This window comes from Rhinolophus sinicus, linkage group LG01, assembly GCF_036562045.2.
Source record: "Rhinolophus sinicus isolate RSC01 linkage group LG01, ASM3656204v1, whole genome shotgun sequence".
In the NCBI taxonomy this organism is placed as follows: domain Eukaryota; kingdom Metazoa; phylum Chordata; class Mammalia; order Chiroptera; family Rhinolophidae; genus Rhinolophus; species Rhinolophus sinicus.
This window is the reverse complement of record NC_133751.1, coordinates 63127617-63151832: the sequence shown is the minus strand read 5'-3', so window position 1 is coordinate 63151832 and position 24216 is coordinate 63127617. Positions and strand designations below refer to the sequence as shown.

Genomic DNA, 24216 nt, shown 5'->3' with positions numbered 1-24216 from the left:
ACATTCTACAACACGGATGAACCTTGAAAACATTATGCTAAGTGATATAAGCCACACAAAAGGCCACATATTGTATGATTCTATTTATGTGAACTGTCTAAAACAAGCAAATCCATAGAGTCAGAAAGCAGGTTAGTGCCAGGGTCTGGGAAAAAGAAGGAATGCAGAATGACTGCTTGCTTAATGGATACAAGGTTTCCTTTTGGGGTATGGGAAAGTTCTGGAACTAGATAGCGGTGATGGATACACAACACTGTGAATGCACTTACCATGTTTCCCTGAAAATAAGACCCAGCCAGACCATCAGCTCTAATGCGTCTTTTGGAGCAAAAATTAATGTAAGACCCGGTCTTATAACCCAGTCTTATTTTACTATAAGACCCGGTCTTATGTAATACAAGACCGGGCCTTGTCTTTATAATATAATATAAAACTGGGTCTTATATTAATTTTTGCTCCAAAAGACGTATTAGATCTAATGGTCCAGCTAGGTCTTATTTTCAGGGAAACACGGTACCCAACTTTGCCACTGCAGCACAAGCACAGCCAGAGACAAGATGTAAAGGAACTAGTGTGGCTAGTTCCTTAGCCACACTATTCCAATAAAACTTTATTTACAAAGTAGGCAAGCAGTGGATCAGATTTGGCCAGTGGGCTGTAGTTTGCCAAACTCTGATCTACACAATGATCATCAATGACTATTAAAACTATTATATAAAAGGCTGAGAGGGAACTTCATAGTGGACGGTGAATCCGGTTGGACAAGAATAAATCCAGTGACCAACTGTACGATCACAAAAAGAGACAGCTTACTAGACATTACTTTGACCTGGTATTATGCAATAGGAAATAATACCACCTTATAAAGCAATCTGACTAAAGTCTATCAGTTTGTAGGAAATTCTGGGGATACAGGAACATCCCCTCTATTATTAAATGACCACAGAGATACAATCAGCAAAACCCAGAACGTGGGAAGTTTCAAAGGACAAATGATTTCTTCAATAAATAAATGATAAGGAAAGGAGGGGGAACAAAAATTTTTCATCAGTTGTAAGGAGAATTAAAAATAGCAACCAAATGCAACATATGGGCCTTGTTTTGGTTCCTAATCCAAACAAACTAATTTTTTTAAGGGAAAAAAAAATACAATCAGGAAATGTGAACACTGCATATCTGATGTTAAGAAAATTTTTAAATATTCGAAAGGTAGACTCATGGTACTACATTATGTTTGTTTGTCTGTCTGTCTGTTCGTTTTAAACACCTTTAGGGAGATGTAATATTTCCCAAAAAGTCATGTCTGAAATTTGCTTCAAAAATATTTGGAGCAGTGGTGAGGGTATAGATGAAACAAGATTGACCGCATATAGATATTTATAGAAATTGGAGATAGACACATGGTGGTTCGTTTCACTATTTTACGTACTTTTATATAATTGAAAATGTCTTAATAATGTATGAGTAATTTAAAAATAAACACCTCAAAATGGAGAAAATATTGATCACCTGTTTGGGAATACCAGGTTCCCTAAAATAAATAAATTAAATAAATAAATAAATAAAATCACCCCCGTTCTACTAGAAGCCAAGTTCAGTGCCCACAAGGAGCCAAAGGGAAAGGGAAAGGGAGAAACAAACTGGAAAAAGAGAAAGAATGAACCTGTGACTCACTCTTCCCTTCCCTCACCCTAGTTAGTGACAAAGCAGTGAGGTGCTACTCTTTTAAAAACGTCCTGGCAAGGACAAAGAGTATTTTACTTTTATAAGAAAAGGTTCCCATGAAAATCCTTCGGCCTCAAGCTGTGAAAACTGTTTGATGTTCTTAGAGGCCCCAGGATCTTGCCTATTTCAAAGCAGGAAATTAAACGCTAAGAAGGGAGAAGAAAATTGCCAGAGAAGGAAAGAAACTTCTCTCCCCCACTTCCTAAAAATTGAGGAGGACTAATTAAAGGGGGGAAAAAATACTGTATTCTGCTTAACTCAATTCACAGTTAACAGCCACAGTGGTTTTAAATGATTCTAAATAGTTCTCCAAATTTTCAGAGGGCACCTCAGGCCATTTTACTCTGCTGAACCCCACTGCAGAGATCGGAGCTGGGGGAGATCGTCGGATCCATAACAACCCGCTGCGCCCGGCACAGGGAAGCATTTCATACCCAACGGTCAATGCAAACCAAACTGCCACTGCAAACAGACTTGCCTGAAAATCGTTTTCAGAAGAAAAATATTCAGTCTAAAAAGACTGACCACACAGACATCAGATGTACTTAAAATACACATCTCACATTAAAAACAAGCAAACAAACAAAAACTTTATGGTACTAGGCCAACATGTGCTGCCCACAACTAGTACATACTGAGAAGTGCCAGATCCCTAATGGGAACTTGAACTTTCTAAACGCCCTATAAAATATATTCAAGACGGAATTTCCATTACTTTAAAAAGGCATCTGGGGAATGTAAGACCTGAAACCATAAAACTCCTTCTAGAAGAAAACCTAGGGGGTAAGCTCCTTGACATAGGTCTTGGCGATACATTTTTGGATCTGACACCAAAAACAAAGGCAATAAATGCAAAAATAAACAAGTGGGGTGACACCAAACTAAAAATGCTTCTGTCCAGCAAAGGAAACCATCAACAAAATGAAAAAGCAGCCTACTAAAGGGGAGAAAATATTTGTACATCATATAGCCAAACAAAGGGTTAGTTTCCAAAATATATAAAGAATTCAAACAACTCATTAGTTAAAAAAGAATCCAATTAAAAACAGGGCAGAGGAGCTAAATAGACATTTTTCCAAAGAAGATATACAGATGGACAACACACACATGAAAAGTTCTCAACATCACTAACTACAGGGAAATACAAATTAAAACCACAATGAGATATCTATCACCTCACACCTGTTAGAACGGCTATTATAAAAAAGACAAGAAATTAAAAAGTGTTGGAGAGGCTGTGGAGAAAAGGAAATCTTCATGCACTGTTGGTGGGAATATCAATTGGCACAGCTACTACAGAAAACAATATGAAGTTTCCTAAAAAAAATTAAAAATATGATCCAACCATTCCACCTCTGGGTATTTATCCGAAGAAAATGAAAGCAGTAATTCAAAAAGATATATGCACTTCTATGTTCACTGCATTACTTATAATAGCCAAGAAATGGAAACAATATAGAAATTGTGGACATGTGTACAACGGAATATTATTCAACCATAAAATAAAGAATGAAATCTTGCCATTGGCAACAACATGGATGGACTCTGAGGGCATTATGCTAAGCGGAGTAAGTCAGAGAAAGATACACCATATGATTTCACTTATATGGAGAATCTGAAAAACAGAACTCAGAATAGCTTGATACTTGCCAAGGGAAAGCGGGTTGGGTGAAATGGGTGAAGGGGTCAACAGGCACAAACTTCAAGATATAAAATAAGTAAGTCATGAGGATGTAACGCACAGCACAGCAACGATCGTCAGCAATATTGTACTGCATATTTGAAAGCTGCCAAGAGAGTAAATCTTAAAAGTTCTCATCAAAAAAACAATTTAACTTTGTATGGTGGCAGATGTACAACTTCACAGCATATACAAATATCAAATTATTATGTTGTGTACCTGAAACTAATATGACCACCCCACACACTCCCATTTAAAACACACACACACAAAACAGGATACAGAGAAGTAACAATCTACACCGAAGCCTTTATTATTTTTATTATTGCTAATAACAGCAGCTAGAATTACGTGCCAGACACTGTGCCAAGCCCCTTACATGCATAATTACCTCCTGTAAGCTTTACAGTCACCCAGAAAGGGTAAGCATTACTATCACCACTTCAGAGAGGGCTGTGCTTCGTGCCTTGGGATGAAAAAAATAAAGTTATACACATCTAAAGATATATCAAATCTCACTCAAAAAGCACTTTTATTTACAGTATAGTCTCTGAAACTTTCCCTTCTGGAACATGGAGTTCATCATCTATGCAAAGCAAAGGATGGGGACATGTGTCAAATAGTCAATTAATTATCTAGGACAGTCTCTTTCCTACTATGACCGCTAAATTACTGTTTCTAATGAGTAAAACCTAAATTGGCAGTTCATTACAATCACACAGTAACACAGTAAGGTCAAAAGAGCAAAGACTTAAGAATCAGAGGTTAGGGATCCATTCCCCGTTCTGCCCTGTTACTAGTTTTACATCTTTTACCCTCTAGAAGGACCTCGGGTTCCTTGTATGTAAAATAAACAGATCACCGACGCCATGGGAAATAACGCTCTTTGAATGTTGGCTCCCCTCCCTTCTCTTCTAAAAGCAAGCTCCAAATTACCTAAGGCAGAAGCTTCCAAAGTGTGATCCAAGGAATACCAGTCCTTCAGGGGTTCCTACGAGCAGCATTTCCTAAACTTCTTTGACCGCAGAATATTTATTACAGCATAACACTGTTTAGGAAATATTGACCAAAAGGCCTTTCATATACTGTGTTTCCCCGAAAATAAGACCTAGCCGGACCATCAGCTCTAATGTGTCTTTTGGAGCAAAAATTAATATAAGACCCGGTCTTATTATAACATAAGACAGGGTATAAGATAATAATATATAATATAATACCCGATCTTATATTAATTTTTACTCCAAAAGACACATTAGAGCTGATGGTCCAGCTAGGTCTTATTTTCCAGGAAACACGATAGATTAAAAAAACAAAACAACACTTTGCTTCAGATTCTATGTCAGCTCTTTTTGCTCTCCAGTGTTCATTTTTATCCACTACCTAGTTTCTGCCTTCATTCTGTACAGTTAAGTGGCAAACCAATGTGCGTGCTAATATACGAGCACTCCATTTACAAAATACTGTGCGTTAAAACCCAGCCATCCTCTTGTAAGTGTGGTCTGAAAAATCTAATTGCATGAAGAACAGGGCTTGTGATTGCCAAGTTAACAGAAAACAGTATTTTTCCGGTTACAGAGCAGAGGAGACAGGGAAGGGTAAGTTCATGTTTCAGTGTTCATTTACTAGAATTGCATGAAATGAAGCAATTATTACAGACAAATGTGTACCTGGCCTCACCTTCAAACAATAAGTTAGGGTAGAGGGTGGGAGCCAATTACACTGTTTCTGAAGTTTGTATCATCCCAGAATATTATTGTAATCTGACACTTAAAACACTCATCAACTAAGGCAAGTTCCTCAGTGGCCAAAAAATTTTTTTGCAAATCATGAGAACTGTAAATCAACTTTTTAAATTAACATTCAACTACTCTTAAAAAGTACAAAAACACATCTTAAAAAGAAAAACATGCTTACGAACTGATGTATTAAAATTTGGTCTCTATACTTTAGAGTCAATGTTTCAAATTTCTTATTTATTTTTCAATATTCAACATTTGTTAAGTGCCAACTAGATAAAGAGGATTTTCATGTTCAAGAACAATACAAATCAACAACAAAAAATACTGAGACACGTGACCACAGGAAACAATAAGGATGGAAGCTTGTGAAGTCTAACATTTGCCTTGAGTCAAGCTATGGTATGTTACTTGGGCTCAAAACTGGTGCCATCAAGTTACCAAAATGGTAGCAAGGCTCCATTTTTGCATAATCATTCACATTCTCTTAGGACACAAAGGAGCTAAGATTAAGAGCTCTAGACTAAATTACCTGGGTATACCCATCAAAACCACAAATTTTTTTCTAATTAACTTCTTCCCCAAACCTTACTCCTACAGCCCATAGCAGCAGTTCTCACCTCTTCCCCTAAACTTGAGAAAGTTCACAGGGTTTCTCAGTTATATGTGACAAACAAATAGACACTTTTTTTTTATTATTTTGGAAGAGTTTTTATTTTTTATTAGTTTCAGGTGTACAAAAAATGTAATAGTTAGACGTTTACACCCCTCACAAGGTGATAACCCTCCTCCCCTCATTGTATATAGCTGTTACAATTCCATCAAATAGATATTTTTTAGTTTCATTTTTTTAAATAAAGTAAAGCCACGTTTTTAAACAATATCTTACTTCTAAGTACATACTGCTAGCTGACAAGCTACCCACTTTCTACTGATGCCACATACAGCTGACCCTTGAACAATGCAGGGGTTAGGGTCTCTCCAAGCCCTGCTCAGTTGAAAAACTGCCTGTAACTTTTGACTCCCCTAAAACAATTACTGCTATCCCTCAGTATCCACAGAGGATTGGTTCCAGGACCCCCCCAGAACCCCCGCAGATACCAAAATCCAAGGATGCTCAAGTTCATTATATAAAATGGCACTGAGCAATGCACATAGTCAGCCCTTCTTCACATCCACAGATTCCCAGAAGCGGATCAAAAACACTGTTTTCAATCCATGGCTAGTTGAATCCATGGATGAGAAACCCAGAGATATGAAGGGTTGACTGTGTATTTATTGGGGAAAAAACACAGTTAAGGAGCCCCACACAGTTCAAACCTGTGTTGTTCAAGGGTCAACTGTACAAAGTAGTGGAGTCAGAGAATCTTCTGTCTCTGGACCCCAGAAATTAAATATAATACTAGAACATTTCCTCTATCCTTTAAAAATGCACAGCGAGGGGGCGGCCAGTTGGCTCAGTTGGTTAGAGCGCAGCGCTCATAACACAAACATCGCTAGGTCAATTCCCACATGGGCCAGTGAGCTGTGCCTTCCACAACTAAGATTGGAAAAAACAACAACTTGACTTGGAGCTGATGGGTCCTGGAAAAACACTGTTCCCCAATTAAAAAAAAATGCACACAGCTATTCTTTAATTTTCTAGAAACTAGCAGTTAAGTTTCTAGAAACTTAATATATAACTAAGGTCTCAAAAGTCTCTCAAACAAGGTTATCACTTATGTTCAACTGAACTTTTAACTAGAACTGCGCTTTGTTCTTTAGGAACTCCTCTTACATTTCAAGAAGGGCAGAGTAAGCATTTGCTACTTACACAGAAAATAAATCAATCTCCTCTATGTCTAAGAATCATACCCTGGACCAGCCAAACATCTCACAATGTAACAGTCAGTCACAGAGGCAGATATCATGTTTATCAATAGGAACCAAATTATTATCCTGACAACATGATTTCTCAAAACCAAATATGAACAGCAAAATTTTAAAGCTATTTAAGAGGTTGGCTTATTTAGCAATAGAGCCTATATTGTTTATTAATATTTCTCACTCTCTCTGGGAAAGCTCTTAAATGGATATAATATGCACTTGTACATCAAACCAATATTATCTTAGAGACACAAAAAGAAGTCCTGTAAAAATTAAAGTTTTCATAAATCCCTACAATTACAAGTCTAAGTACATCTATGATAAACAGGGCATGCCTGCTCATATTTAGTACTGTCTGTTTATATCTTACAGGATAAGCTACTTGGTGAAAATAAAGAAATTGATTTGTCAGGTTTTATTGTTCTGAATCTCTCTTCTATCCGTATCCTCACCTACTCCAGATAAAATCCTGGAAGGCTTGGGGGTATTGCAGTAGCCGGACAGGCTCAATGTTTCCAAGGTACTATGCTTCCCAACCAGGGCAACCTGACAGCCACGTCCTTCCATTCATTCACCGACACATCCAAAGATTTCAGAGCCACTCGGTGCTAAGCACACAGTATAACAGAAGTGTCTACATCTCTGTCTCTCTTTCCTTTCCCTTCTGTTGCTCCCTCATGTTTAAACAAAACCCAGGTTTAACTTTAAAATTTCTTATATCAAAACTGAAATGTTCCTAGAAACATTTGATAGTTTGGTGACCTGGAAACTCTATATCATGGAAGCACCATGTCTAGTATTCATGTACTACCACAAAAAATTCCCTTCAACTCAAATATGTAGTAAGTAACCCAATACAGAAAGCATGTGCTTCACATTGCAGAAAATATAAAGGTTTGAGTAAAATACTTTTTTGCCACACTGGAATTTATTATCCCCTAAAGAGACAAAACAAGTTAACTAGAACGCAGAGAAGAGAGGGAGACCGATAGAGCGTGCTGTGCTACAGGAGTTACAAGCAAGTGAATCCCAGGCCTGGGGGTAAGGCATGAAGATTTCAGTCGCTGACGTGGCCTGTGGGACCCTGAACACTGGGCAGGTCTTTGAAAGAGCAAGAGGAAAGAATATATGACAAAGAATACTTAGACTAATAAAATTCCGCTGGGACCAAGACAATCACGACAATGACAACTACTAACCAACAGAATATCAATATACATTGTTAACAGTTGTGCGAAAGTATGGGAGAGAAATCATTATTTCCTTTACCAAGCACCTTTCTAAAGAACATAAATGTCCCAACCTCCTTTAATGTGGTATAAAATTTCAAAATAAACTGAAGATATGACTAAAAACAAAACAAAGCAATGAGACAAATCAATGAAGTGTTTTTAAACCACATACACTTGAGAATAAACCGCCTATATGATTAGACACACAACAATATTACACAATAACATAATTCTTGGACAGTATTTTAAACCTGCAGTGTCCAATACAATAACCACTAGCAACATGTGGCTAGTGAGCACTTATAATATGGATACTCCAAATTAGGACATGCTGTAAATGTAAAATACCCACTAGGTTGTGAAGATTCGAACCAAAAAAAAAAAAAGTAAAATATCTCATTAGTAAATTTTATATTTGATTGCATGTTGAAATATTTTGGATACGCTGGGTTAAATAAAACATATTATTAAGTTCACCTGTGTCTTTTTACTCTTTTTAATGTGGCTACTGGAAAATTAATAATTGTATACGTATCTCACATTTGCAGCTTACATTATATTTCTATTCAATAGCTCGGATTTAAACAGTTGCTTAATGTTAACATTGTTCAGCTTTCTGTACTTGCTTCATCTTGTTGCTTCATACTGGCTTGGTAATCACTTGATCATAATGATACAAAGTAACCTCTCAAACATCTATGCCTCAGTGTCTAGATACTGAAAAGGTAAGACACCTGCCAAAAAAGTGTGTCAGCTTAACTACCCTTTTGGAGCAAATGTGGAAAAAAGTAACCAACTACATCTTTTCCACATACATTTACCAAGCAGTTAATGCTGGCTGATGTCACGAGATCTTGTTAGATAAGAACTACTCAGTGATACAAAGACATGGGATCCAGGAAATAGGAGAGTGGGCACTAAAGAGCAATGAAAGAAGTTAGAGGATGACAGCTGTACAGCGAGACCTGGAGAACCACCAGGCCAGATCCCAGCAGTAGGATGAGGACTCTAGGAAAAAGGACACTGCACGGAAAGAATAGAGGGTGGGGCAGAATCTAGAGAATGCCTGATAAAATTTAAGGGAAAACACCAAGATTATGGTAATTGCAAACAATGCAAGGAAAAAATGGCAACAATAAAGTATTTTTTAAAAAATTAAAAGCAAAGAAAATGTGATTGCCACTTTGGAAACAGTTTGAAAGTTCCTTCAAATATTAAAAAGAATTACCTTACAACCTAGGAATTCCACTCCTAGGTATATATCCAAAAGATCTGAAAATATGTCCACACAAAAACTTGCTCACAATTGTTCACAGCAGCATTATTCACACTAGCCAAAAAGTAAATAGCAATCCAAATGTCCATCAACTGATGAATGGATAAACAAATGGTGACATTTCCATTCCATGGAATGTTATTCAGCAATAAAAAGGAATGAAGTACTGACAAACACTATACCATGGATAAACGTAGAAGACGTTATGGGAAGTAAAAAAAGCCAGTCATAAAAGGGCCACATATTATATGATTCCATTTACATGGAATGTCAAGAATGGGTAAATCCACAGAGTAGATTAGTGGTTGCTTAGCGCTAGGAGGAACGGGAATATGGGGAATGATTGCTAATGGGTACCAGGTTTCTTTTTGGAGTGATAAAAAAATGTTCTAAAATTAAACTGTGGTAACGGTTGCATAGCTGTGAACATACTAAAAACCACTGAACTACACAACTTTAAATGGATGAATTTTATGGTACGTGAATTATATCTCAATAAAGCTGTTTTTAAAAGATGTGGTCATTGTACACTACTTGCTTCTGCCAAGAATACTGTTTAGTATCTAGACGCTGAGTATTAATCATTTGAATTATAAAGTAAATAAATAAAATAATGATTAACTAACAATAACGGCATAATTATATCAGCATGGTAGCAAAAGGGAGATGAGGATGACAATAAATAGTATCTACCATAATGAGAAGACAATAAATAATCTCTAAAAATAATTTTAAGAAATAGACAAAGAGTACACTAATTAAAAATATGACAAACACTACTAAAGGAAACAGCAGTCACTGTTAAGGCTGCCTCTGAGAAAAGAAATGGGGGACAGAAAACTGGCTTCTATAACAAGACTTTCTGCACTATTTGATGTCTTTAAATGATATGACTGTATTGCTTTATAAAAATAAAAAAATACATATATTTTAAAAAATGACTAAACTAAGAAGTGCTTGGTGTACGAGCAGAATGAAACCGTGCGCTCTTAAAGAGGTAAAAGGCACAGGCTTCACCGACACTGACGCACTCTGCGCCTCTGATCTCTCAAGAGAACAGGTTGCTTCATCTAAGATGTTAGAAAAAAGGAAAGTTGGGGGAAAAAATAAAGCACCCTTTGTTTTTTTCTTTACCATGAAATAAACAACTATTTGCAGCAAGAACACAGATAATATCTATTTGACACTACAAATCATTTTTCAAATACACTGTGAGAAATGTTTTAAATGTGCTACTAAGTTAAGTGTTCACTGGTAATGTCTTAGCACTTTACCTGTTACTGCCAAGAGAAGCATTCTCTCTTCTTCGTCCTTACTCCCCATCTAACTCACATTCAGAAAAATAAGGATTTTTTTAAACATTTGTTTAAAATGTTTTTTTAAAAAGTTTTTTTAAATCATTTAAATTTAGTGATGAAAAACAATAGCAATTTTCTAGAGTAACTGATTTAAATTGTTTTAATTCTAAGACTCTTATGCTAAAGCCAGTGTTAATGTAGGTATGTATGCACAAAATATAATTCCATGGTAGAAATAACTTGTAAAGATTCAGAATACCTATGAAAGGATAATACATAAGAAATAGGGGACCCAGCCCGGTGGCTCAGGCGATTGGAGCTCCGTGCTCCTAACTGCGAAGGCTGCCGGTTCGATTCCCACATGGGCCAGTGGGCTCTCAACTACAAGGTTGCCAGTTCAACTCGCTGCAATTAAGATTAAACACCTTGAGCTGAGCTGCCTCCCGGATGGCTCAGTTGGTTGGAGAGCGGCCCTCAACTACAGGATGCCAGTTCAATTCCTGGACTCCCACAAGGGATGGTAGGCTGCACCCCCTATAACTAGCAACTGCAACTGGACCTGGAGCTGAGCTGCGCCCTCCACAACTAAGACTGAAAGGACGACAACTTGAAGCTAAATGGCACCCTCCACAACTAAGATTGAAAGGACAACAATTGACTTGGAAAAAAGGCCTGGAAGTACACACTGTTCCCCAATAAAGTCCTGTTCCCCTTGCCCAATAAAATCTTTAAAAAGAAAGAGATAGGAAAGCTGGCTCTCTCCAGGAAAGGGAAGTGGTATTGCAGAAGCAGGAAAAAGACACCACACAAAATACCTTTAAAATTTTGAATCATGTGAGTAAATTCCGTTTCTTAAAGCAAAATATGTAAATAAGCATGTAATTGTCTATCATATAGCATTCAATTAATAACACTGCAATTACTACATATTATGTAAATATATGCATACATAATTATATATTAATACTGAAACCTTACCAACTCAAAGTATCCCTCTTCCCCGCATAGTTTAAATAATAATGTGTATACTGTGGGAGCTCTGTAACTCCAACAGGACAGCAAATGTACCAGTAATGCGATCAGTCTGATGCAGGCGTAACTCCAGTGCCTGCAGTTATTCAGATGCTGCCTCTACAAACTCAAAACTCCAGTTAGGAGCAGTAATTTGACGCAGCTCAGTAACTTCAACACAAGTCATGAAGTGGTTAATCACTTTAAAAGAATTAACTGATTTTAAGGAATAAAGGGAAGTAGAGGGAGTCACATTTTTAAAAGACAGGTTAGTTTTCCTTAGAAAAAAATCTAAAACACACAACCTTTTTAGTTATATTAGCCAATTATGCCCTAAAAATTTCTTAGACCTCCAAAAAGGAAAAAAGTACTTTGTATGACTGTCCTTTTTCTGCATATCAACAATTAAGATACCCACCTTTTCAACTCTCATTACATAGGCCATATGTGTATTTGGTAAAGTTACTTTCTAATAGCTAATCATAATTCATAAAGAAAGCTTAAATAAAGGACTCCATGCAGTGCCTTCAAGCATCCCAATAAACAGAAGACATGGGCAGGTCAGAATCCAAATAGCAACTCCATGTGTACCACCGAAGAAAAAAAATAAAACAAACCTTAAATCAAATAAAATGCTGTGGCTGTGTAATAAATGTAAATGGACAATGGCAGAAGGAGCTGGAAACAATATTCTGAGCTAGCATACTGAAGACTTGAGTACCTTTATCTAGATCACTGAAATCCAACTAGAGTTGGTCAACCAGACAGAGAGGAGATGACCCGGATCTCTTCCTCATCACTTTCGTGACCAACAAATTAGAGAACGTCTGAAGTAGTGAGAAGTTATTATAGAACCCCAGTTATCCAGAACTGACTTCCCTGATGCCTGCTTTCTTTTTAAGGAGGGCACAGCTCACAGTGGCCCATGCAGGGATCGAACCGGCAACCTTGGTGTTATTAGCACCACGCTCTAACCAACTGAGCAACTGGCCATTCCATGACTCCTGCTCTTTTAAAAGAGAGTGAAGTTAGTATAATTTAACTTTCTCTTGGTTAACATTTTGAACAATGATCAGAGTGATTTCCCCTGAAGTTCTAAGTAATCCCAATATGCTTGTTTTCCTGAATTGCCTGTCTATTCTTTTTAGTAGGTGTGATGCTCTGTATCAGTAGCCATTCATTCATCCCATTCTAATTTGCAGTTTTAGAAAACCAAAACAACTGAATGAATTAGAACTATGTGTTAAATAATAATAAAGAAGTCTAAATAAAAAACAACCTATGAGCAAAATGTATGCACCATTTGTCTGGGCATTTCAGCTGCTTGGAAGCTTTTTTGGTTTACTTTCTGATTGCCAAATATCAACCTATTCCCAAAAGATGATATTCCAAATAACCCAATTCCAATTCCACATTGATGTATAGCTGTTATTTGTAAAAATAAAAAAAATAAAATGAAAATAAATTAAAAACAACAACCCTGAAGGCTCAGTTCCAGGCAGAACAAATGTCCAACAGATACTAACTGGTTGTGCATATGTAATAAAAAAAAATTTTAAGAAAGCCTTTCGTGAAGTTTGCTGTCAAACATCAAAAGGAGGACTAGAACACGTACAATACTATACAACCTACAAGAAGAGATAGATACAATAATCCTTAATAATGGCTAATTTGGAAAATCGCATTCTCATATTACCTGGAAATACAAATACACCAGATTTACTTATGAACAATCAGTACTTTTCAATAAAAACCAGAGCTCTGACTGAACATTAAACAAACAAAAAAAATACCATGTATTACTTATTTTTCTTCTTGTGCTGGCATAAGTCCTAATATTTTCATTTTCAGTATTCGTCTTAAGAAGTTTTCCCTGAAATCTTGAAAGAATTAAGGATTTTTTCCAAAAAACTGTAAGTAGTTAAGTATTGTATTTGCTAATAGGCATGCCTGAAACTAATTTCAAAAGCAGTTCTAATAATGAAAGTCTTACACAGTCACTGTCAAATTATCAATGAAAGACTATCCCAAAAGCAAAAAGCACTTCAGCCTATCTCTGGAATCCAAGTGTTAAGGTAATAGGGATCCATTCTCTGTAACACACACAATGCAAGGGTTCTAGAATCAGAATGCCTGGGTTTAATTTAAATTCTGGCAGAGCAACTTTCTGGCCAGGTAATCTCAGACAAGTTGCTTCGCCTTTCTGAATCTCATTTACCCCATCTATAAAGTGGGGATAGATAATACTATTAGCTACTTTGTAGAGTTGTTATAATTAAAAGGAGATATTATTGCATATGAAGAATTTGGCAGAATACTTTGTAACAGTAAACATTAAATAGGTGTGTGACATTATTCATGACCACTTTCTATTAAAGCAACCTGTTTATTTTTAGCTTTCTAAACCAAGGATTTCAACATTGTACAATTAATGGTAATGAAAAAAATGCAGGACTAATGTTACTACTTTGTACCAATGTTACTCCTATTTTTGCCTGCATACCTGTCGCCAGCTTTAGCGCACGCCTATCCAATTCTAAACCTGTAAATTCATTTAAATTATACCATCACCTAAAATACAAGTTTCTTGAAAAATAGTTCTTCCCTTGCCAGAAATGTTTACTTCTATTATTAAATGGATCTGAAAGGACAATCAAGAAATTACCAACTCCAGACTATGTGAATGAGGGAACATGTTAAGGGTTCCTATCTGCACCACTGTTGGCCATTGCACTTGAGACAAAAGGAAAAGCTGGTTTAGCAGAATGTTTCCAAAAAAAACAATACATTATTGCCTTAATTTGATCAAACCAAAGTGCTTCTAAAAAACCTATTCAATACAAAAATGTAAGATTCAAACATTTACGAATTTTTAACTTGCATACACCCTTTGAAAGTAGACTTTTCTCCTCAAAACACAACTAAGTGAGGAGGATTGTAAACTAAGACTCCAAATCAACAAAGTTGTATCTTTATCTTATACCAGGTCAAGTACATTACAGACACAAAAACATATTGAAATAGTTTACTGAATGCCCATTATTTATTTGCTGAGTATTAACTCATTTTTTTAAAAACTCAATAATAAATAGAATATCCCTTTACTTTATCAATTTAATGGTAGGAAACTCTTGGGAAAACGAGTTATTCTCCGTTATTGTCAGTTTTTCCCTTCTGTTCTATTTACACAGGTCTTTATATAGACAGACATTTCTACATCACATTCAACCAATTTCAAATACATTTACATAATCAAGGAAGATTTGTAAGACCTAAGATAGGAACAAAGATTGCAACCTCTACTTTAAAACCAATGAACCATAAAAATACTTGTATCCTTGAAATCATGCAAGATTCCCTTTTCACCCACCCTGTCTCCCCCCAAAATATGCTAGAAAACGACACTAAACATTCCAACAAATTCATTTACTCATGGTGATTATATTCTTAGTAGTACCACATCCAGGAAATCAGGTTGGTCCTGTTACTACCAGCATGTACTCCTGTCACACCCACGAACTCTGCCCCTCCATTCTCCCTTGGAGGGTGGAGCATCGCAAGAGACAATCTCACTGCCTGCCCTTCCCCATCCCTGCCTCACATGCATGTGAGTCTTATTTTAAAAATGAGCACACTAGCACTCTAACAAATGTTTATGAAAAAGCATGGAACTGGGGCACCGGGGTCAGCACATGCACGTTTCACAACCTTCTCTATACACGGAGTGCGCAGGCACATGCGCACACACACAAAGCTCCTTTAGCCTCACAATCTGCTGCCGACATAAAAACTGGTGGTCCCAGCCTTGCTGTGTTCTCCAAACCAGTATCTCACACCTGCAACTCAAGTCTAAAACAGTCGGCAGACAGCACAGGTTGCAAGCACTAATTTTCAGTTGAGCTAGGCCAGCGAAATGAGAAGATTCCACTTCCTTTTCTAAATGCCATTCCCAATCAGCCACAAATGGGTTTATGCATCTCTGGGTTCCCTTGAAGTTTCCCTTCTCCAGGCACATGACAAGAAAGCATGCAATTCTTACATGAAGGTCTTAGTGTCTTACCAACCCTGGAAGGGTCTGGTTGGGAAAGGAATGAAAATAAGGTTCTGGTTATCAGTCTCACACATGAGCTCTCTTCCACCAACAACATGCATAATCTAGAAATTGGCTATATTCTAATAACCTAATTTTTAGAAGTCAGAAAGAGATTAAACTCCCTTGGGAACAGAGGAACTCTAAGTTGCCACCTACTCTGGTTTTAATCACCATAGGACTAAATATTGCACAATAATATGTTAACTACTATTAATCATTCCTCACTTATAAAAAAAATCTAAAAAAGCTTTAATATGAGGCAATAACGTAAGTGATACTCAACTTATTTTCTTCTTTCCAAATCCTATATGTAAGCCGAGGCAATTAGCTAAATTTTCACCTATATCAAAGGATTTATTACTAATATTTTAACCAAAATCACCATAGAGAGTCCTACTTTCTCTATTTTGAGTATAATATCATGTGAATTATTAGCTATTAACATTTATTTAACATTTATTAAATAAAAAATGTTGGCTTCACCACCGTAAATAAAAAGAAATATTTCAAATATACTGATTTAAACTTGGGATGAATGCTTAACTCAACAAAAAAGGCAAAAACTACTTGTTACAAAATCAACTTTTAGTTTCAGCTTGAAGCCTTCATGAACCCAGAAAAGGCTGCTATGATTATTACTGCCATTATTTTAAATGCAAGGTTTACCTGAGAATAATCATTATTTATGCAAAACTTTTTAAGTTGTACCAAAGATTCAAGGCTATGTAAAATATCTGAAATTTTTAAGTCACAGTTTAGGTCACAGCAAAAAAATATTTTCATTGTTATCATATACATAACCATGGAACTATTACAAGTAGATTTCAAGTGTGAGGCTTTTATGTGAATCTAAATAAAAAATTATGTTCTTCTTTAAGAGTTTAATGGAAAGCATTTAAATAAAAACACTTAGTTTACTACTCCCAAAAATAAACCCAACATTTTTAGGTGCAGAAAAATTAGAAACTGCAATTTTAATAGGCTGGAACCAACTGATGTCTGCTGAATTTCAAGGGAATCTATTGTATATTAAATTTTTAAAAAGTGAACTCATCTACCCTCTCATCTCAGCACTTTCTCAACCTTCCCATTACAATCAACAATATAACTTGGCGGTCAAGTCTTCCAGACCAATAACATCAGAATTTATTTTTAACTCCTGACTCCTTCCCAAATATTCCCCTTCAATCCAATCCAAAATCCTGCCACTTCTTCACTCACACTATTTTCTCAAATGTGTTCTTTTCATCCCATTTTCACATTTTATTTTATATTCCCTCATGATTCACAACGTACCCTCAATCTCCCTAAAAGGGCTCTAATGTCTCTACTCTAATCCATCAACTCAGCTACCCAAATCATCTACAAAATCTTGTTAAACAATCTACAGTAAATTCCAATCTCTCTTGAATCTCAACCAAACTCTTGCAGACCCCTTTTACCCCCATCAGCTAACATGAACACATTTCTCAAATTCCATCGCTTCTTATTTTCCAATTTAGGACCCTTTAATTCAAATTTACCTACTTTCTTAGCAAGTACAAAAATCATTTACCTGTCAAACAAAAATCACCATTTTCTGTACCTCTGTCCATTCCTTCCATCTAGAATCCTTTATACTTCTGTCAATTGAAGTTCCTGCCTCCTTTAACATCTGTCTTAAAACACACCTCTGCAGGAAGTCTTCCCTCTCCAACCCATCTGCCTCACCCCATTTATTGTTTGTCCCTCTGAATAAAGCATTATATTTGTATTTTTACACTTACAGTCATCACCGTATTGTTTTCATCTTTTGTCCTTAAAACCTGCCTCTAGAACTAAATCATAAGCTTTTGAGGCCACCGACTACAATTTCTCATGTAGCTCTTCTGAACAGGGGTCCCTTAGTACACTAGCACTCTAACCAATGTTTAGCAATTCCCTTCTAAAATGTCCTTAAAATCAATGTTGTCAAAAACAATTAGCACTGAACTCCAGCTTTTTTAAGTTGACCTATATGGTAACAGATAATTAAACATTTTAACCTACACACTTTATAAGGGGTTCCCCTATTAGCCAACATCCACACTATCGAGAATTAAGGAGTCTTTTTCAAACAAAATCCTGGAAACAAAACGAAAAGTCCAAAAATTTAACATCGTAAGCTATTCTATTTGGCTCTCTAAAACAGATCTAATAAATTAATTACCTAAAATTGATTTTGAGTGGTTTTTAAACTGTATTACCAAGATGAAAAGCAAACACTCCAGTACCACAAGAGGCTCTTAAGTAGCTATTACAAAATTTGCTTCATCATAGCTGAAAATTACCCCAGAATTTTTAAATATTCCTTTCAAATGACCCCAGTGCTTAGAAAGCCTGATCCGTCCCTGAAAGATGCATCATCAGCTTCCCTCTTCACATACCCTGCATTCTGTACAAGCCACTCACCCCAAAAAAAAAAAAAAAAAATTAACTTTCAAAAATAATCTTCCATTCACCTATTACCTTAGACTACCCTATTTCTGGCAAGTTCCAAAGGCCAACATGACTTGAAAGCCTGAGTTCAATTAAAATCATTTTATGTTGCTTAAAGATATAATCAATTTCACATACCAGCATATACTTTAAAAAAAAACAAAATCTCAGTTCTTCATTCTCTCCTTCTTCTAGGCAACAAACTAGTTTTTCGTTACCCTCATCATGCCCCTTTCCTCAGGAATAAGAACATAAAGCTATATTTTTGTCAAATTCTGTATGTATGTTTAAATAAACTGTCATTAAATAGCACATAAACATACCCACAAAGAGAGATACATTGGAACATTGGACACTTAGTATAACATCTCAAGAACACAGACTTTTCAGCATAAATCTGGGATAAGAATACAGTCTAGCAATAGCAACATCCCTGAACAGAGCCCAAATTTCCCTATTATATCCAGGATCACAGCCTTCTGCAAAACCTATGATGGAAAGGTCTAAATCTTATAACTAAATCCACAGTTTTATCTAAATGTGACAGGAAACCAATGCAAGAGTATTTTAAATAGTCCTAAGAAGGGACCCCTGAACTCTTCATGTAACAAGTACTGCATGCAACGCCACCCCAAAATTGCACTTAAATGATGGAGTCAATAACAATTAACATCAACATTGAACTTCATATTTGGCAATGTGACAATACAAACCTCAATCAAAACTTGGACCAAGTTATCTTTTGATTAAACGTAATTATATAGTGGTAGATTGGTAATGTCAAAACGGGAAGATTAAGAGAACACATTAAACCACTTATCCAATTTAAAACAATGCATGTAGACATACTACTGCTACTGAGTATCAGTTCCCACCCGCCCCTTGTAAAGGGAACGATCAGTGCTCGCCTCCCAACGTTAATGCTGGTTACTGAGCAAGTTGATTTCCGGATTAAGAACAAATACTTTGTGTATATAGTTAAGCAAGAAAGAAATGTTAGGAGGCTGTGACACTCAGTCTTTCTATTAAGTATACAAAACTATGACAACCTCTGAGACCTGAGCTACCTAAAATATCCCTCATTCCAAAAGACATACACTGAGCAAACGTACATAATGGTTTATGAATCAAGCCTTGTCCTTCCCTTTATCCAAAAGGATGAGCAAGTAAACACTTTCATCACTATTTTAACGTGGAAATACTTAAGCACTTGATGAAGCTGACTATCAACAGCAAGGAAAGTATAAAAAAAGAAATCAGGCGCAAACCAAATCATCCAAATAAAAAGCATAGTCTCTCAATTCAAGGTTAATGAGACCGGGGGAGGGAGTATGGGAGGAGAAAAGAGGGAGCTGCCTCATCCTTGACTGAAGACAGGTTTTTGCCTTTTTCCATTCCCTCTGATTGTTGTATCAGGAGGTCTAAGATTTGAAGATCCTGGTATTTCAAGGTTTGTTATTCTAAGGGTGAGGTGGCGAAGGGGTGTAAAATAAAATCAATACTCACTGCTAACTTTCATGCTGCCAAAAGCTGAAGGCTGCTGCACTGGCTTGCAGCTCTCCGCAAAGGAGGTGGTTCTCGGCCGGCCTGACATGATTGCTCTCTTTCTGAATCACCTTTTCCTTCCGAATTACCTTCTTGTCCCTCCTTCCTCCTTTTCCTTCCTTCCTCTTTTTCTTCCTTTTGTTTTATGTTGGGGTGTTAGGTTAATGATAAATGCAGCATTAAGTTCTCCCACAAGAAAAAGAAAAAGACTTCGTCCTCTTGGCTTTTCACTCCTTTTGTATAGCTATAAAACAACGAGCGATGTATTTCTCCTTCAAGACAGATCAGTCTGGATATTTAACATATAGATGAATTGGGGCTGGGAAAAAATACAATTCTTTCTCCTCCCTTTCCTTGGAGGAGAGAAAAAGGGAGGGGAGAAATCCTAAAAAATATATATATCACTCGAAACAGGGGTAAATACTTGATTGAAAATAAGTACTTTGAATATTGTATTTTCCTCGGGGATTTTTTTTCCGAGTCAATGAAGAAGGGAAGCGGCGGAAGGATCACGAGTCTCACGCTTGAAAAGAAGGGGGATGGGAAGGAGGGAGGGAGAGGGAGGGGGTGGCTCGGAGATGCGACGGAAAACGCTGCGGCTCCGGCAGCGGCGGGATCCGGCGGGCTGACGGCGGGGGCTCGGCAAACTGGAGGGCGGCGGAGTCGCTAGTCAGTCAGAGGCGGGCGGTGGCGGCGGCTCCTCTCCTCATTGCGCCAGGAGCAGCTGCAGGCGGCGGCTGGATCCAGCGGCCATGGCGGCGGCGGTGGCAGAGGCAGCTCCCTTCAGACCCCAAGCAGCGGCTCCTTGACTGCTCCCCATACGCCGGGGACATGGGAACCCAGCAACCGCTTCCGTCCCTCGGGGCCCCCTCCCCCGTCCACGGCACCAGCGCGGTCGCCCTCCCGCCCCTCGCCTCTGCTCGGTGCCTACTCAAGTAGTATCCGCGCTTTGCCCCCAGCCCGGAGCCCTGTCAGCGGCTGTGGGGCCGACTCCTCCTTGCTTCCTTCCTTCCTTCCTTTGTCACTGGGGCCGGACGACGGCGGCGGCGGCGGCGACGGCAGCACAAACCCGCATTCGCCCGGGTCAGGGGCTGCTCTGTGTGAGGAGAGCCGTCTGCGCAGCCGCCTAGCTCTTCCCCACTCCCTCTCCCCCCTCCTACTCGTCCTCCGCCTCCTTCCTCCCCCACCCAGCCTTACACCACCCAGTGCCCCGCCGCCCGCGTAACAGGAGTCTGGGAATCGCCGGCCGAGCCCTGCGCCCGCCGCTTCTGCTAAAGGGCCGAAGCCTGAGCGTAGCCAATCACGGACGTCGTATGTTTGCGGCTCCTCCCGGAAAAACCCGATGGACCTGAGGACCCAATTAGAATGTGCCGCTGGAAATCCACGCCCAAAGACCGAAGAATGCCGAAGATACCCGAACCAGAAGAAGGTGGGTTCGTCTTGTTTTGTGGCTGGCTAGAGAAATTCGACAGTGGCAATAGTGGCCAATCAGAGTCGCCGGCCCTCACGAAACCGCCTGAAGAGTTAAGGGCAGTGAAACTCCGAGTCGCGGGTGAAACAGCACGGCTGGGCTCCGTGGCCGCTTTGTAATTGGCCAAAAACTCCGCTGGGAGTGCACCTCCCTTGGTGATTGGTGAAAGGAAGGGGGCTTCCGAGGACAGTCTGGCCAGTCACAACGTCTCCTCCCTCGCCAAGGAGGGGAGAAGAAAGCAAAGGGAGGGCGTCTATAAAGCGCCTTCTCATTGGCCTGAAGCTTTGGAGCTAGAGTTGGGGCAAAAGGGAAAAGGAGGGAGGCGGAAACCCTAGCGATAGCCAATCGGCACTCACTGCCTTCCAATCGCAAGACCTAGCTGCAATGTGATTGGCCTCCGACCTCCGGCGGCGGTCCCAGGAGCCAGAAGCAGCTCGACTGGGGTCGTGGCGGCGGCTCTCAGACCATGTGGAAACCGCAAATAGGGAGCGCAGGCCCTCCACACAGCGGGTCCGAAACTGCTGCGGTCGGCTGGGCTGAGCTCGGAGCGCTCAGGCGAGCAGAGGGCTTAGGGGCTGTCCCCACCGACTACAGGCTCTAGGCGGGGCGCGGCTAATTCTGCTCCTCCGAGACGCCCTTCTGCCCAGGCTAGCAAGTCCCGAGTACCGGCGTCTTCCCCGCAAGGGCCAGATGGATCCAGGCGCCTCCCCGGCGGGGTGCGAGCTCACAGACGCTAGAGTGGGAACAAAGCTTTCAGAGAGGCAGCGCCACGCCCAACCGTGGGGGCCATTGATTAGAAAGAGGCTGACTGTGCCTGGTGCGCGCGGCCAGGCCGGCCTTCTGGAAACGCCCCCTGAGAAATGAGCTCATGCTGGATGCGCGCGCTCCTTGGGCGCGACTGCCCAGCGCAAAACGGGCCCCGAAATCAGGTGAAGGGAAATGCCATCAGGCCGGATATCCTGAAGCCTCCGAGGAAATGGGGAGTCAGAATAGCCTTTAGTAGCTTTTGGTCCTTTGGAACTAGCATGATCTAGGAAAATATTATTTAAGTAGGTTTCACATAGAGCTGGGTGTTCGTTGTTCTACAGAAAATCATTTCCTTTGGTTTGCTTGAGGACAGTGAGGTATGACTACGTCAGGATAGCAGAAAAAGTAGAATGGACAGTTGCTATCCTGATTGTAATCCCGTGGTGCAGGTGATTTCTACCTGAGGAGTCATCTCTTTCTGTTAAAATACTATCTCCAGAAAGCGCATGTAAAAATACCTATGGCTAATCAAATTGTGTAGCTATTGCTTTGAAAAACTGATGAGGGACTTAGGGCAAAACAAAGTAAGCTTTGATGGGAGGCAAAAAAGGTCTAGGTAGGGTTTGCAGACAGGTCTACAAGGGCCAGAAAAGTAAAGCAAATGAGTAAAACTGGCCTGGTGGAAGACAATGAGGAATGATAAGGAATGTGGCAAATTGGAGTGTCCATGCTGTAACTGAAGGGAGCAGCTGTTCAGATCTAGCAGATTGTTGCCCTCAGGAATGAGGGTCCAGTGTTCTGAGATATTGTGGGGTTTTTTCTCTCCCAAGAGAAACCCTAATTTGTGTAAAATATCCCTATTTTTAAATGTTAGCAACCAGTATTTCAAAACCCTGAAGGCCAAACTAACATCCTGGGATAAATGTAGCCAACATGCAATCAATTTGTAATTTCAAACCTGAGCATGGGTTTTATAGCCCCAGAGCAGTAGAGCCTCTTGTTCTTTGCAATTAAGTGAGAACATGAGATCTCTGAATGTCATGGAGGAGAGTAAAGAATGTTAAAAGCAAACTCAGTGCATGGCAACTTTGCCAATGAATGTTGCCTCTCCATGCAAACTATTGTTAGTGAACGACCTTTGTCACTAGGCCCTAAAAATGCTGTGAGGCGCTTTAAGTCCTGCCTCTCTCTTGACTCTCCATCCATACTCCCAATTCTACCAGCGGGAAAGTGAATAACATATTTAGGTTATACAAATTGGAAACATGGCTATTTTTTTCTATATAATAAAGTACAAAAATAGTCTACCTTAAGACTGATTATTGTTGCTGCCTTCAAATAGTTTGAAATGATGCTGTTTAAAAAAAAGTGTTTCGGTCCAGAATTAGGACTTAAAGAAGAAGTTTATGAGAAAATACAGAACTAATAAAATTAACATTCAGTGTTTGTTTCTCTGAATTTTCAAACACTTTACCTTCCCAACTGCTGTTAACCACTTATTAGTTTGTAATAATTTTAATAGGTAATATTTACTGAGTGTTTACAATATGCCAGACACTGTTCTTAAGTGCTTCACACATATACTATCTCAAATGTATAATAATCTTATGACATAAGTACTGTTATCACCTCTGCTTTTCAGATGAAGAAACTGAGGGCCAGGAAGGTTTACTAACTTGCTAAGTCCACAGAGCTAAAGTAGAACCAAGATTCAGATTCACTGTTCTAATACACACTTCTCTCTCAAGCAGTCCCCACCTCTCCTGATATATCTTGCTTTATCTTAAAGTCTAAGCCTTATGTCTTGAACTGTTTGTGTCTGGTTGTGAACGTATCCCCTAGTTTGGTTTATAACAGTTTGGTTTCCTCCAGGGCTTATTAGATGGTCCCTTGCAGAGATCAGTGATTCTGAGCCACAGTAACAAACCAAAGGACTAGGAAAAGATAAAGGTAGGAAAGCTGGGTGGTACACAACAGGTTAAGTAGTGTAGAAAAAAAAAGGTTAGTGAACGTGCCCACAAGGTAATAGTTATAAATTAAAATGCACAATGAACAGGCTTGTGTAGTAATAAGAAGTA

General features: G+C 38.8%; 1 protein-coding gene across 5 annotated transcripts in view; it reads right to left on the bottom strand.

Moving 5' to 3' along the window:
* The window catches only part of GSK3B (glycogen synthase kinase 3 beta), a 190281-nt gene extending 169241 nt beyond the window's left edge, over window positions 1-21040 (bottom strand). For 4 of the 5 annotated variants that reach the window (XM_019729652.2, XM_019729653.2, XM_019729654.2 and 1 more), the window contains exon 1: window positions 19882-21022. In XM_019729652.2, the coding sequence (XP_019585211.1) occupies window positions 19882-19969 (88 nt within the window). In that variant the 5' untranslated portion in view covers window positions 19970-21022. Of the gene's footprint in view, window positions 1-19881 lie in introns of all 5 variants that reach the window. The other variant, XM_074331491.1, reaches the window with a different exon arrangement.
* Window positions 21041-24216: the final 3176 nt, after the last annotated feature.